Here is a 12,998-nt window from a genome sequence, read left to right as displayed (position 1 = left end):
TTGAGAAGAAAACTACAAGCATCATCCTCATTGTCACCCAGGGTGGCTCACAGGGTGGCTCTCTGGGGTGTCACACAGGGTGGCTCTCTGGGGTGGAGTAAGAGGTTCAGTGACTACTCGTGACTAGTGTAGCTTAGTCACATGCTGAGCAAAAAGAAAAGAAAATGTGAGGGAAGGCAGGAGGGATAGGAGAAACATAAAAAAAAAGAAGAAAGAGATCCACATACACAATACAAACAAAAATAACCCAGAGCCCTGAGCCACTAGATGTTACAAACTGGAATCAGGTTACCTGCAAATTTAGCTATGCTTATGCAAACACAATATATTCTGAAATTCCTACTTGCTTCTCTGCATACAAGATTGTAAAATGCAGGGCCTGTGTTTGACTGTTCAAGGGCTTCTATTACACAAAAGTACACACAACCTACTGTGTTTTAGTGTGTTCGAGCCTGCAAATAATGAGGGTTACCCTGCAGGTGCACGAGCATCCTCTGTGCAGGATTCCTAACACACCTGTTCATATCCTAAATCAGGCCTGTGGGCAATAGGTTGGTGACAGTGAGATCCCAGCTCCTCTCACCCCTACTCTGCAGGACTCCATCCACTGGGAGGGTCTTCCTCTCACACATCAGGAAGACTTTCAGCCCCAGAGTCTGGCTCAAATGGCAGGAGATGTTCCAGAGGACCTTTGTATGCCAAGGTTGGGTTGGGTTTAGGGAGGAAACCCTGCCATATTCCACTTTCTCCATCTATACCCCAACAAGACCACTGTATCTGGAAAACACAAACATTAGTAACTGAAAGGGTTAGGGAGGGGGACCCCAGAGTGAGAAAAAGACATGGAAAGAAAGACAAAGAAAGGAAAGCCAGCAAGTAGTGAAGGATAAAGCAATTTTAAAGAGAAGCTGCTCCTCAGCAGGCCCATCTCCTGGCTGTGCATCTGCTGGACCCAGCCACTGTCTGCTTCTAATGAGTGGCGGGGTTTGCCTTCTAGAGTGCAGGTCCTGGCCAGCCTACACCCCTCATTGTTCCAGTAACATGGGTGCTACTCTCCATAGGGTCCCTTCGCTATTCCTTTATCTCCAAATCTCTAAAGAGCTGATCACCTTCCATCTTCTCCTTGAAAATACCATCCCATCTGTTTCTAAAATGATCTCCGTATGACAATGTCTCTGTTTTAGCTCTTGGGGGCTAGTCCTTTGAGCTTCGGTTTAGGGACAAAAGGGGACAGCCAAAGAACACTGCATTCCATTGGTTATATTGTTTAAGAGATTCATTTTTGTTTTCTTTGTAAGTCGTCTGAAATCATGGCTCGCCCATGAAATCTCCTTATAAAGCACATGCACTGTTATTTCAGGGTGGAAAGCCATTAGATATTTAACCTTAGTTCAGAAGGGTCCCCAGTGAAAGAAATGGGTTTCCTGAGCCATTAAGTAAGTAGGAGTTCACTGGGGCCAAGTGGGTTAGTTCCCCAAAGACAAAAGAGTATGGGAATGCTTGCGGGTCTTCAATGGGTTCTTAAATCACATGTGTCCTTAAGCAATGTCCTGATAAGTGAGATAGGTGTTGCCAGTGCCTCTCAACATTTTCTAGTCTGTGGATATTGCCTTAAGTGTACCATCCACAGACAATCTGGTCATAGAGGACTAGGGGAGGGGGGTATAGAACAATGGACACCCAGATTGTCTTTTCAAGAATCTTCACATGAAGGGGATAGGCGTATTGCCATGTTGCCTCGTGGTTAGTTCACCAATACAGTTTGGAAAAGTTTATTTAAGAGGGCATATTAAATCGCAGAGCGGCAAGGGAATCAGTCCTCCCATGAACCTTCTTAACTTCTGCCTCATGCTGACTCTCCAGCATTACATTCCAGAGAATAAAATTTCCCATTATAATCACTAATTCTGTGCCATCCTCCTGTCAGTGGTGTGGCTGTGGATGCTGGAAATTGAGTGAGCATTTCAGTACTCAGTGATCACAAAGATAGATTTACCCCACATTACACAAAATATAGCTAAGATCCTTCAGCTCCTCAGCTCCTGTAAGCCTTAAGCCCAGAAGCCAATCAGGACCCAAGTCAACACCGAAACCCAGTTTCTGTTCTGTAGATCAGTTGTGCACATATGCTCTGTGGATAACACCAGAGAGCACAGTTAACCAGCGTAAATGATCTTTTCCATGGACGAGCCAGACTCGATTGCCTGGCTTCGATCTCAGAAAGCCATGTTGAGACAGGAGAAAGCATGTCCTTCTGCCCACCAGCTCATGTCATGCAGGCACCACAGGAAAGTACAGGCACAGCCATGCCCAGGACAAAACAGCAGCTCTGCCAGAGAACAGAAGCTGATTGGCAGCTCCCCATACATGGGTAGAGCGAGGGCATTCACCCAAAGTCAGAGCAATCCTTTGGGACACCTTAACTTCAAAGAAAACTGTTTAAGCTGAGCTCCAGTCAGGCCCCCAGTCACCATAGCTCCAGGTTCCAGCACAGACCGTGCCCAAGTCACTGTCCTCGTCCTCCCTGGCCCAATCATTCTCACGTTTACCAAGTCTGAGTCAATGAACCAGTTTTGGAAAAGCAACTCATCTCCCAAACCTCTGAGCGTTTCCCTCTAACTACCGCGTTCCCGGGCGAGCACCAGTTCATCCACGAATTGTGCAGCCGTGGAACCTGCTAGCCGGCAGCGCCAGTCTGCACACCGGCACCCCTGGCCCTATCCCCTGAAACCCCCAAAGAAATCATTGTCAATTCACATAAGAATAGCAGCTCCCTACCTGAGGGTGGCGCTCTCCCCCTGCCGGACCGTCACGTTGTCCATAGCTTTGGGGAAGGTGGCATCTCCGCTGCGCACCGGCACTCCTGTGGGTACAAGGAACAGCAGCCTGAGAGACACGACCACGAGGCACTTCCAGGGCAGGAACAGGTACCCACAGACCCCCATCCTCGACAGCCACAACTTCCCAGAACTCCGGAGGCCAGGCACGGCACACGCCCCCCGGGCGCACACAGGAAGTGGGTGGGGTAGGGGAGCGAGCACAGGGACCAAGCAGTGAACTAGCAGCGACCGAGAGGCGCGGGGAGGAGAAAAACGCGCAGACTCCTCCAAGTCTAATATTCCTCCCCCAAATCCAGCCTCAGCGCGCCAGCCTCAGAGAACCAGTTTCCACAGAGGACATCAGAAGGGGGCTTCCTCGGTGCTGCTTCGGCCGGGGAAGGTGACCCAGAGAGGGACGCACAAGGCAGGTGCAGCGGTGCGGGCACGTCTCGGGAGCCCCTTCTTCCCGTTGACAGTTCAGATATGGCACTTTGGAGTGGAGTAAGCACTTTGGTACCAGAAAGGGACGGGATGGGTTAGATCCGTCTACCCCGAGGTTGTCAGCAATTCCTCAGCTCCAACAAGGGGAAATCCAACACTTTCTTTGTAAGTTTCGGAGGAAAGCCTGCCAATAGAAGAGAATCTGTAACAATAGCGGAGATGCAAAGTAGAGCACGCAGGCGGCAGGCGGCGGGCGGCAGGGGGTGTGCTGGAGAGATGGCTACGCCGGGTTCGTGCGATCCGGACCCCGGGATGCTGCTGCAGCCGCTCGGTCAACTTCCTGCCTGTCCAAATGCGCGCGATCCGGCCAGGCTCTGCGGGGACACTAGCCGCGGTGGCGGTCGAGGCAGGAGAGCGCGGCCGCGGCCCTTCTCCGGCTCGCTCGCTCACTCGCTGGGGAAGGCGAGGCGCAGCCGGCACCGGAGCCGCGCGGACGCCACGCTCAGCGGCCGCCCCCGGCCTCCGCGCAGCCTTCCTCCCGGGAGCAGCCCCGACGCGCGCGGGCCCCGACCGCCGGGGTTGTCATGGCAGCAGCTCCATCACTGACCGCCACTTTCTCCCGTGCCGGCGCCGAGCGAGCCGAGCGCGAGGACTGCGCTCATCCCGGCGGGCGGGCGGGCCGGTGCGGGGCGCGGGAGCCCACCTTAACCCCCGCCGCGCCGTGGCTGTGCAGGAGCCAGAGCTCGGAGTTTAACCATTCGCCCCCTTGAAGAGCTGCCACTTCCCAGTGAAAAAGGGGGCGAGGTACCGCACAATCTTAATAAGTCCCAGACATCAGAATAGGGGTCACGAACTAATTAACTAGGAAAGGAAAATCTTGCCGCATGCGTGCATGCATCTTTAAAATTACTAGATTATTTCCATCAGCCTTTAGAGTAAATTGAGAGTGCTGGGAGAATGTTTTAGAATAATATCACTTTTATTCGATCATCAACACTCACCCCCACCCAAAGCTACTTTATTAAAGCGCCGGAGAGGGGACACCAATATTTTAAATAGACTTCCATATAGAAAACATGCAAAATCACAAAAGCCTCTTAGTGTGTGAAAATGGCAAAATCTCATCAAAATTTTGGTCCAGTTTTGACGCTGACTTACATTCTTTATTCTTGTTTTGTCGACATTAAAAGATGCTAGCCTGGCAGAAGCTCTCACTCAGACGAATGAGTGTGAGCCACCTGCTTTATCGAAAACAGTGGACTCCCGAGTTTCCTGGACTTTACATGTTTATAGAGTTGACTCTATCGAAGGTGTGTTTTTAAATTCTCAAAACCCTGAGAAATACTGGATTTCTCCTCTCTAGCTGCTGTGGGTCCCTCTATTCCTACATTTTTGTTTCTCCCTTCACTTTGGCTGTGATGGAATGTCAGGCCTTCCCCTTCCTGGACTTGGTCCCTGAGAAAGTTCTCCAGAGCAACTCCACCCACACAGGCTGCTAACACAAACATGTGTTAACACACATGTTCTCAGGGACTCCAAGATCTGAGCTCCCCAAACACACCAAATTCCCCCTGGGGGGCAGAAAGGAGGCAGTCGTGGTTTTGATTTGTTTGCCTACACAGGCCTAAACAGCTATTTTTTTAATGGTTAATTAACAGGGAAAAAAAAAAAAAGGTTCTCCCCAAGAGTCAGCCAGTTAACACCAAAGAGTCATTGTAAAGATGAAGGTTCTGGTGCCACGAAAGACCTGACACCTTACAAGGGGGAATCATCCCTTAGATAGAGGGAGCAAGTGTGTTACAGAAGATACCAGCATTTCACCTATCCTGTCCTCCTCATTGGAACTTCTTGGCATTGGTAAAGGAGGAGGAATGTTTGTGAATGTGGTGTAAGCTCCCTTTGTAACAATGGGAGACTGAGCAGACTTGCCTTTCTCTGAATAGTTGACCCAAAAGTGGTCACCCATGAAAAGTTGAGCAACTTTAGACTGAAGATCTCAATTAACCGGTCGTGAGGTCTATTTTCCCCACATCTCCCTTGGTGACTTAGCCTGATATTAAATTCTCAGGGAAAGCCATCTGCTACTTTGGGCCAGTTGGGACTATTTGATTTATAGCACCAAAAAAAAAAAAAAATCAATTGTCAACTTATGGCCACAACAAATGACTTTACTCTCAGGGAAATAAAACTGACATCTATGGGGAGGAGGAGAGTTTTGTTAACATTTTTGAAAGAAAAGGAGAATTAACCTATTTAGCACCAAATCCATTTTTGCATCACCCTGTTTTATCTCCATTTTACAATGGGGAATTGTGAAAACAGGAAATTGAATAATTTCACCAAGCGATGATATTATGTGAGAACAGATATAAGCCAATAAACATCAGATTATGTTGACTGACTTTTAGACTGCTGAATTTGGGGTTCTTCTACCCAAAGCTAAGGAGTAACCACTAATCACCAATTTTCCATCCATCCATTTTAACCATCCTTCATACTTCCTGCCAAGCCTTCTTTATAAAGACATCCTTTCCACCTCAAATGGAAATAAATGAGAATGGTGGGGCTCATTCTAGACTTTGAAATCATTTCCCTATAGGTTTGAGAATGGCAGGGATGATTTCTTTCTGGGTAAATTGTAATCCTGGTTCTTGCATCTAATTCCCAGGTAGGTACAAATGAGCATTAGTTTTTGCATCTAGGAATGTGGATAATGACAACAGGCCTTCCCGAGGGGCTACATGCATGATTAACTCTACAGTAAAATACTTAGAAATCCATTTAAGGTGGAAGATGCTTTATTAATACATTTTGACTGCCACTGCTTCATTATTATGGCTGGGCAGAAAAATAATTATTCTTGTGGGCTCTGTAAGATATTCAGTTTATACCAGTCTGCATGCAGTTGCTCTAAAACAATCAAGCCATCTTTGTCTCAGCCTGTGAGAAGAGTATTGGGCTGCTGCTGTCCAGAGGTGGCCAGCAGAAAACCCAGCAGAGCTAAGGTAACCTCAGGGTGATACAAAGAGAAACCACTAGACGTCTCATACCTGCCTTGTGACCCCAACATACAAACCTGATTCAAAAATGGAAGTTGAGAAAGAGGTGAAAGGTCAGAGATGCCCACACAATTAGCACAGCAGGCTCCATTTTATTCAAACTCGTTACTGAAGTGGTTTGAATTGATGAAGATCAAAATCTATGTCAACTCCCTTCCCTTCTCCTAATCCCTAAATATAACCAACACTTAGTGGCTTATCTTATATCCTGTCTCTTGCTTCATAAAAACTGCTGGATTTATTTTATTTTCCCCAGCATATCCGAGTTAATGAAAAAGGGATGACAGTCAGAGCAATTTCATTATTTGTGTTCTTTATAGAAACAACTTCCTTTCTGCCTCCTGGAAAGCAGATTCCTAACGAGCAACTACCTCCACCTTCTCCCCACATCTCCCTCTCCTTCCCTCTTGCATACACATATACTGTACACATAAATCAACTTGTCACAGCTTGTCTCTGTGCTGACAGCTGTAATTGCTTCAGGTTATAAAAATATCTATAGGACAATGCCTTTCAAGCACACACACACACACACACATGCACACACACACGCACACTCACTGCCCAAGCAAAAGAAAACAATCACATTTCCTTTAATAATCCTTTGACTGCAAGGGAGGGGGTGTGGAGCTTGTGACACACACTCAGGAGTGCTGGCAGGCAGGTGAGGACAGGGAAGACAGATACTTCTGGCATCAAGCAGCAGCATCTACACACTAAAGTAAGGTTGAAGGTGAGAATTCCTGTGAAAGGGGAATCAGCTGTTCTTTTTGTTTCACCTGGTGTTCCCTACAGCAAGCAGCGGTCCCCTGAAAAGGCGAGACTATTCCACACACAGGAGACCCAAAGAAGAGCGCTAGCTTAAGAAATACCAGTTCTGCTTCTCCTTCTCTAAAAAGGCTAAAGGCCCCCCTCTCCTGGTGGAGATTCCAAATAGGAGCACAGGCAAGATGAGCGAAAATTCAGGGCAGTTAAAGTGGTGTGGCACTGAACAAATACTGGAAGGTTCCATCAGAAAAGGCATTGTCAATCTGGATAATCCTCTAGAGAATTATGAAGGGCCAGATTCTAGAAAATAGATGTGATTTTCCCTTTCATAGGGATATAGGATCAAAATAAAATCACTGTTCATCTGGACTGTGGTGCAGCTTGTTAGGATTTCAGCAGAAAGAGCAAAAGAGCAACATGAAGCAGGGGACGGAGCCTCTGGGGAGAAGTAAGAGGTCATGCATCAAGAGAACTGAGGAGCAAGAGAAGAAATGGCAAAGGTTAGGATATCTATGGACTTTGAAAGCCTTGAAATTTTATAAGAGATACATAAAGCAGGAAGATGGTCAGTGGAACAACTGGCAGGTGGGAAGAAAAGCAAGGGGAAGCAGGATGTATAAGGCAAAATCAAAGCAAAAGCAAAAGCCAGGTACCCAAAGGGGAACATCCCAGGGGCCACGGGCCTTTAAGGCAGGCACTTCCTTTAGCTGGGTTTCAAGTCATAATAAGACGCTCAGAATCACAAAACCTCACAGTCCACGTACCTTGGAAGACACTTGCTTCAACTCACTCACTTCACAAGTGGGGGACTGAGCCTCAGGAGGGAGACAATGCCATGGCAGGGACATGAAGTTAATAACTGGTAAATCAGGTCTAGATCTCAGGGCTCCTGGCTCTTGTTCCAGTGTCCTTTCCAATATGCATGTCAAGTAAGGACTCTACTAAAGAACTAAATAATATTATAACTCCTCCGGTGGCTACATTTGTGGGCAAGAGAGAGCACCAGAGAAGAAGCAATACCTGGCCTCCCTGGTGGCGCAAGAGATTAAGACACTGCCTATGAAGCTATCCACAGCCACTGCAGCACGAGTTCGATCCCTGGCCAGGGAGCTACCCACATGGCACAGCAGACCTCTCCTGTCTTGCCCACTGCACCCCTCAGCAGTGTATTTCAGTCAGTCTGCCTGTTCTGTTCCCCACTATCTGTTGAATCCTCTCACTCCCCACACCTCTTCACCTATATCCCAGTTCTTGCATGCATGCATAAATAAATAAATCCTTAAAAAAAATGAAGCAATACCACCACTGCCCAGCTACTGCTGATTAGCCAATTGCCCAGCTGAATTCAGCCTACTCAGTAAGTGTTGCAAGCAGTGTTTGAACTCCGGCTATACCCAAGGTGATGTTTGAGACACAAAGACAGAAAATGTAACCACTGCCCTACAGTTGCTCAGAACCTGGTATTGGGTTTGTTGTTGGTTTTCTTAGTTACATTCATGAATGTCCAAGTTTGCATGGACCCTGCCTGTCAACCCCTGAATACATACTCTTTGCTGGGAACTTCTTCCCCTTTGGGAACACTGTCCAGATTTCTGGGTACTGAACTTGGGCTTCTAAGCTTCCTTAAAGGTACCATTAGGGAGGGGGTATTTGTTAGGAAGGATTTATAAAGGTAGGAAAGAAATGCATGCACTCGGAAGTATTTAGTGTACATCAAATGCCAACAATGTGCTAGGTGGGGGCCTTACCCGCAAATGAAAGACAAGCAAAACCAACATGGGGCTCATCCTCACAGAGCCCACTGTCTAGCAGGGCAGATACACGGTAAAGAAAGAATTTTACAAAATAGAAGCTGCAATTGTGATGAGAATTGTGAAGAGGAAATGCAATATGACAGGAGATTCTCCTATAACCAGGAAGTTCAGGAAAACTTTCCCTAAGGAGATGGCTTTCAACTGAGATTAACAATGAGCAGAGATGAAGGGGCAGGCAGTGTGGGCATTAGAACAGTTGCCAGAGCACAGGACTGAATCTACATTCCCAAGGCAGGGAGGAGCATGGGCAGAAGCCACCAGCTACAGACTCAGCTTGTGGGCGCTAAGAGTAGGCACACCAACGTGCTCCGAGGACCTCAAACTGCTTCACGTCTGTTTTTGTGCATTCTTGGATCCATTCAGCACATACCCATTGATGAGGAATCAGACCAGAGGTCAAACACTCATCACTAGCTATGTGACCTTGGGGAAATAGCCTCCTTTGTGAAATGGCAGTGACCAAGGCACCTGCTGCAAAGGGAGGGTGTGAGATGAGATGACACATGGAAAGAGTTAGTCAGGATTCTGTCCACGACAAGGACATGGCAGCGACTGGCTTCTGCACTGGGACTGCACAAGACAGCCCGGCAGGCATATTCCTGCCTTCCAGGAGGTCAGAACTGATGCCTGAGGAGAAGCCAGGAGCAGCTCACTGGCCTGTGAGCACTCTTGTGGAACATTCTGAGAGGTTTCATCCCAGAGACAAGCAGACAAGCGGAAACTTCACGCTGAGGTGTGGTCAGAAAGGGGAAGTGACTTAGCCTTCAAACCACGGGGGCAGGAAGAGGGCTAGTCCTCTGCTCCCACCCCTGTGGTCTTCAAAAACACACAGGATATGAGCCTGTGGGAAACAGCCTGCCCTGCGAAAGAGGATCTGGCTTATTCTTTCTCTGGAAGCCTGGGAACTTTTCACTGTCATGTTCCCACATATACCTGAAAGATAGCAAACGATCGGGAAGAAGAAAAAATAAAAACACAAGACACTGTAACCCCATTGTCAAGTGAGCAAAGCCCTCTCGGACCATCCATGAAGCTTTAAGTCCTTTGCTTTTGTATCCCTGATGGCTGCTTCCAAAGCCTCCTAGGGTCTCGACCTTGGACTTGTCATTTGCAGCACTGTCCTGTACCGGTCTCATTTCTTCTAATGTCTATCATGGAACATGCCAGGGCTATGTGTGCTTTAGGACTAGGTTCTAACCTCTGTGGAAGGGAGCCAGGGGATAGACAAACATTAGTCTACATGCACAGACACAGTTCCAACATTTATATCATGCACCCCAACCAGCGTCAGGGAGTGGCTTCCCTCTTAGAGTCGTTTGAATGACAATCTTACTATTCCTGAACTTGGAGTTTGTATCCACAAATTTACTACTGTAGGAGGAACTTGGCTTTCCTCTGCCCCTGCATGTCTTTTTTCCTAAACAATTGTGTCTTGACCGATATTTCTCTTTAACTTTTTCTCCACATTGCCCTTAGAAATTTTACTCTTTGTTCCTTAGTTAAAAGCAGCTACAGAAGAGGCAAATTTTATTGAGATAAGAAATTGCCCAATAACATACAGGCTCGGTAGTACTTTTTTTTTTTGGCGTTGGCATTTTATGTCATTTTGTAAACCAGAAGATCTGGGTCTTGTTTCAACTCAGTCTATTAGTATATCACATTAGATAAGGTACTTGCTTATTTGAATTTTTAGTTTCTTTGATTGTCAAAAAAAAAAAACAACAACAACAACCAAAAACAAAACAAAACAAAAAAAACAACCAAAAACAATACCTTTGTGCTTTGTGGGCATCTGGGAAGATGTGATGACAAATGCATCCAAAGGGACTAATGCACTTTTATTTTTTTTTTAAAGATTCATTTATTGTATTTATACAAGCACTGGGTACAGTCAGAAGCACGGGAGGGTGAGAGGATTCACCAGAGACAGAGCAGGGAACAGAAATACACTGCTGACTGATGAAATACACTGCTGAGGGGAGCAGCGGGCCGAGACAGGAGAGGTCTGTCGCGCCATGTGGGACCCTCGCCAGCGGCCAGGGATCGAACCGGCGCTGCAGAGGCTACGGGCAGCTTCACAGCCCAGCACTCAACAGCTGAGCCACCAGGGGAGACCCGGCTAATGCATTTTTAAAGTTGACAGAGTGATTCTAGGATAACAGCTAATTGGAGGGCTGGAGGTCAAGGCCATTGTATTTCAGGACCCGTCTGCCACTGACTGTTCACATGAAGTTGCCCTGGTCATTTTCCTTATAAATGAGGAGTTTGAATGAGACAAATTCCAAAAAACATCCCAATTCTGCTAGCCTGTGGTTATAATGTTTCTACATATTCTTCTCAAAAGCAGTCTACCATTCACGTGCACATATCAGTTTCTTCTTAGAGAAAGATCCCTCCTAATCATGTCTTTCCACTGTTCTCATTCAAGGTATCCTCTTCAACACTGAGAAAACTGTTGTACAAAGTAATTAATGCACTGCATAAGATCTAAGCAAGCTGATGGAAGAGCCAAGATGATTAGTCTTCTGATAAAGGGTTTCTTTAAGGAAAAGAAAATCCCACAATGCAACCAGCAATGTTAATCTTCAATAAATATGCTGTTAATATTTAACTGGCATTTATTTAAACTTACAGTAACTGTCCTATTAAATCTAAATTAATTACCCATTTGGGAATCTTCCCCTAAAGTCTAGCTGGGACATGGCTGTCTAGATCATAGCCTATGTAGGCATCCAGCCATAAAGAGACTATTTAAGCCATCCCTTTAAGACTGGTCTATTAGAAAATCATGGTGAGAAGGGACTCCTAAGTCGATTGGACTGGTGATTTTTATATCCCGTGTCTTTAGACTTCCTGGAGACTTATTTTTTCCCCATTTCTTAGAAAGGGTTTATTCTGTGTTGCATGTACCTGTCTTTCTTCCTCCTTTTATTTTGAATCTCTCCCTTCTGTTGGTGATATTATTTTCCCATTCTGCTGTATTTTTGTTTAGGTATCTTCTGAGCATCTTAGGATATTTAGAAATCTGCACACACACACACACACACACAGACACACACACACACGCACACACATACAAATGCCTTATTTTATGTGTCACAGAGGACATTTTATAATAGCCGTTGTATATAAAACACTAAGAGCTGTGAAATAATTCCAGAGTCACACTACTTTAGAGGGGGCAGTAAGAGTGTAATTGGTAGAACTGATCTTTGCTATCCCTGAAATCAATCAATATTTTTTATTATAAATGTGGTCCCAGCTGAATTTCCAGGATGCCATTTTGCTGTGATTATCACACATTCACAGCATTTCTTCAAAACACACACACACACACACAAACACACACACATACATTCACTGATTTACCAGATCAGTTTACTACTGAGACATGTATCTTAAAGATAAACACCTAATCAGAAGGGTTAGTGTTCAAGCTGAATTAACTTTCCTCAAGAAGTAGGAATTGTTGGAAACTAAAATCATTCATCCTCGGTTCTGTAAAAGTTCAGTTTCCCGAGTTCGACTTATAAATATTCACTGTTTGTCATGTGGGGCTGAGGGATGGGGAGATAAAGTCAGGTCTGGAAATGGGTAGAGAATATGAGACCTCAATGGAGGGTGGGCAGATGGGAAGCACATTTTTAAGAGAATTAAACATATTTTCCATCCCATCTTGTGGAAGTCTTGCATTTGCTCTGCCTACAGAAGTCAGTCTTAGTATTTCTAACTAAACAAATATACAAACCACCCCACTGCCTTTTTTTACTCCTTTACTTCCATCACTGTCAAATTAGACTAAAGACACGACATAATCCTTACAGTGTCTTCAGTTTAAAAGATTCTCTGTATTCAGTGTCTTTATTCTTTATTTCACTGAGTCTCAGAAATTCAAGAAGTAACTAAACATTTTTTCTGCATGCTTCACATGGTCCTGGATTTTAGTTTTTTTCTCTTTATGTATCACCATTAAATATTCAGGGTGTTTGACCATGAAGGCTGCTGTTAGAACATCACATCCCTTCTAACCTGGAAGCGGATGTAGACTTTAATATCAGAAAGGAACACTTTCCTTAAACCTTTGGTACACTTTCCTC

At 45.8% G+C, this 12,998-nt stretch overlaps 1 protein-coding gene across 7 annotated transcripts in view; it reads right to left on the bottom strand.

Annotated features, from left to right (window-relative positions):
* Positions 1-3,676, bottom strand: part of NTM (neurotrimin) — a 430,040-nt gene extending 426,364 nt beyond the window's left edge. For 2 of the 7 annotated variants that reach the window (XM_054693211.1, XM_054693212.1), the window contains exon 1: positions 2,779-3,674. In XM_054693211.1, coding sequence (XP_054549186.1) covers positions 2,779-2,945 — 167 coding nt within the window. In that variant the 5' untranslated portion in view covers positions 2,946-3,674. Of the gene's footprint in view, positions 1-2,778 lie in introns of all 7 variants that reach the window. The other 5 variants (XM_054693213.1, XM_054693215.1, XM_054693214.1 and 2 more) reach the window with 4 other exon arrangements.
* Between the last annotated feature and the right edge of the window lie 9,322 nt (positions 3,677-12,998).

The sequence above is a fragment of the Talpa occidentalis genome, unplaced genomic scaffold, assembly GCF_014898055.3.
Source record: "Talpa occidentalis isolate TD23 unplaced genomic scaffold, MPIMG_talOcc4v2.1 talOcc4.12, whole genome shotgun sequence".
NCBI lineage: Eukaryota > Metazoa > Chordata > Mammalia > Eulipotyphla > Talpidae > Talpa > Talpa occidentalis.
Note: the sequence above shows the minus strand (reverse complement) of the source record. Positions and strands in the feature narration are given on the sequence as shown.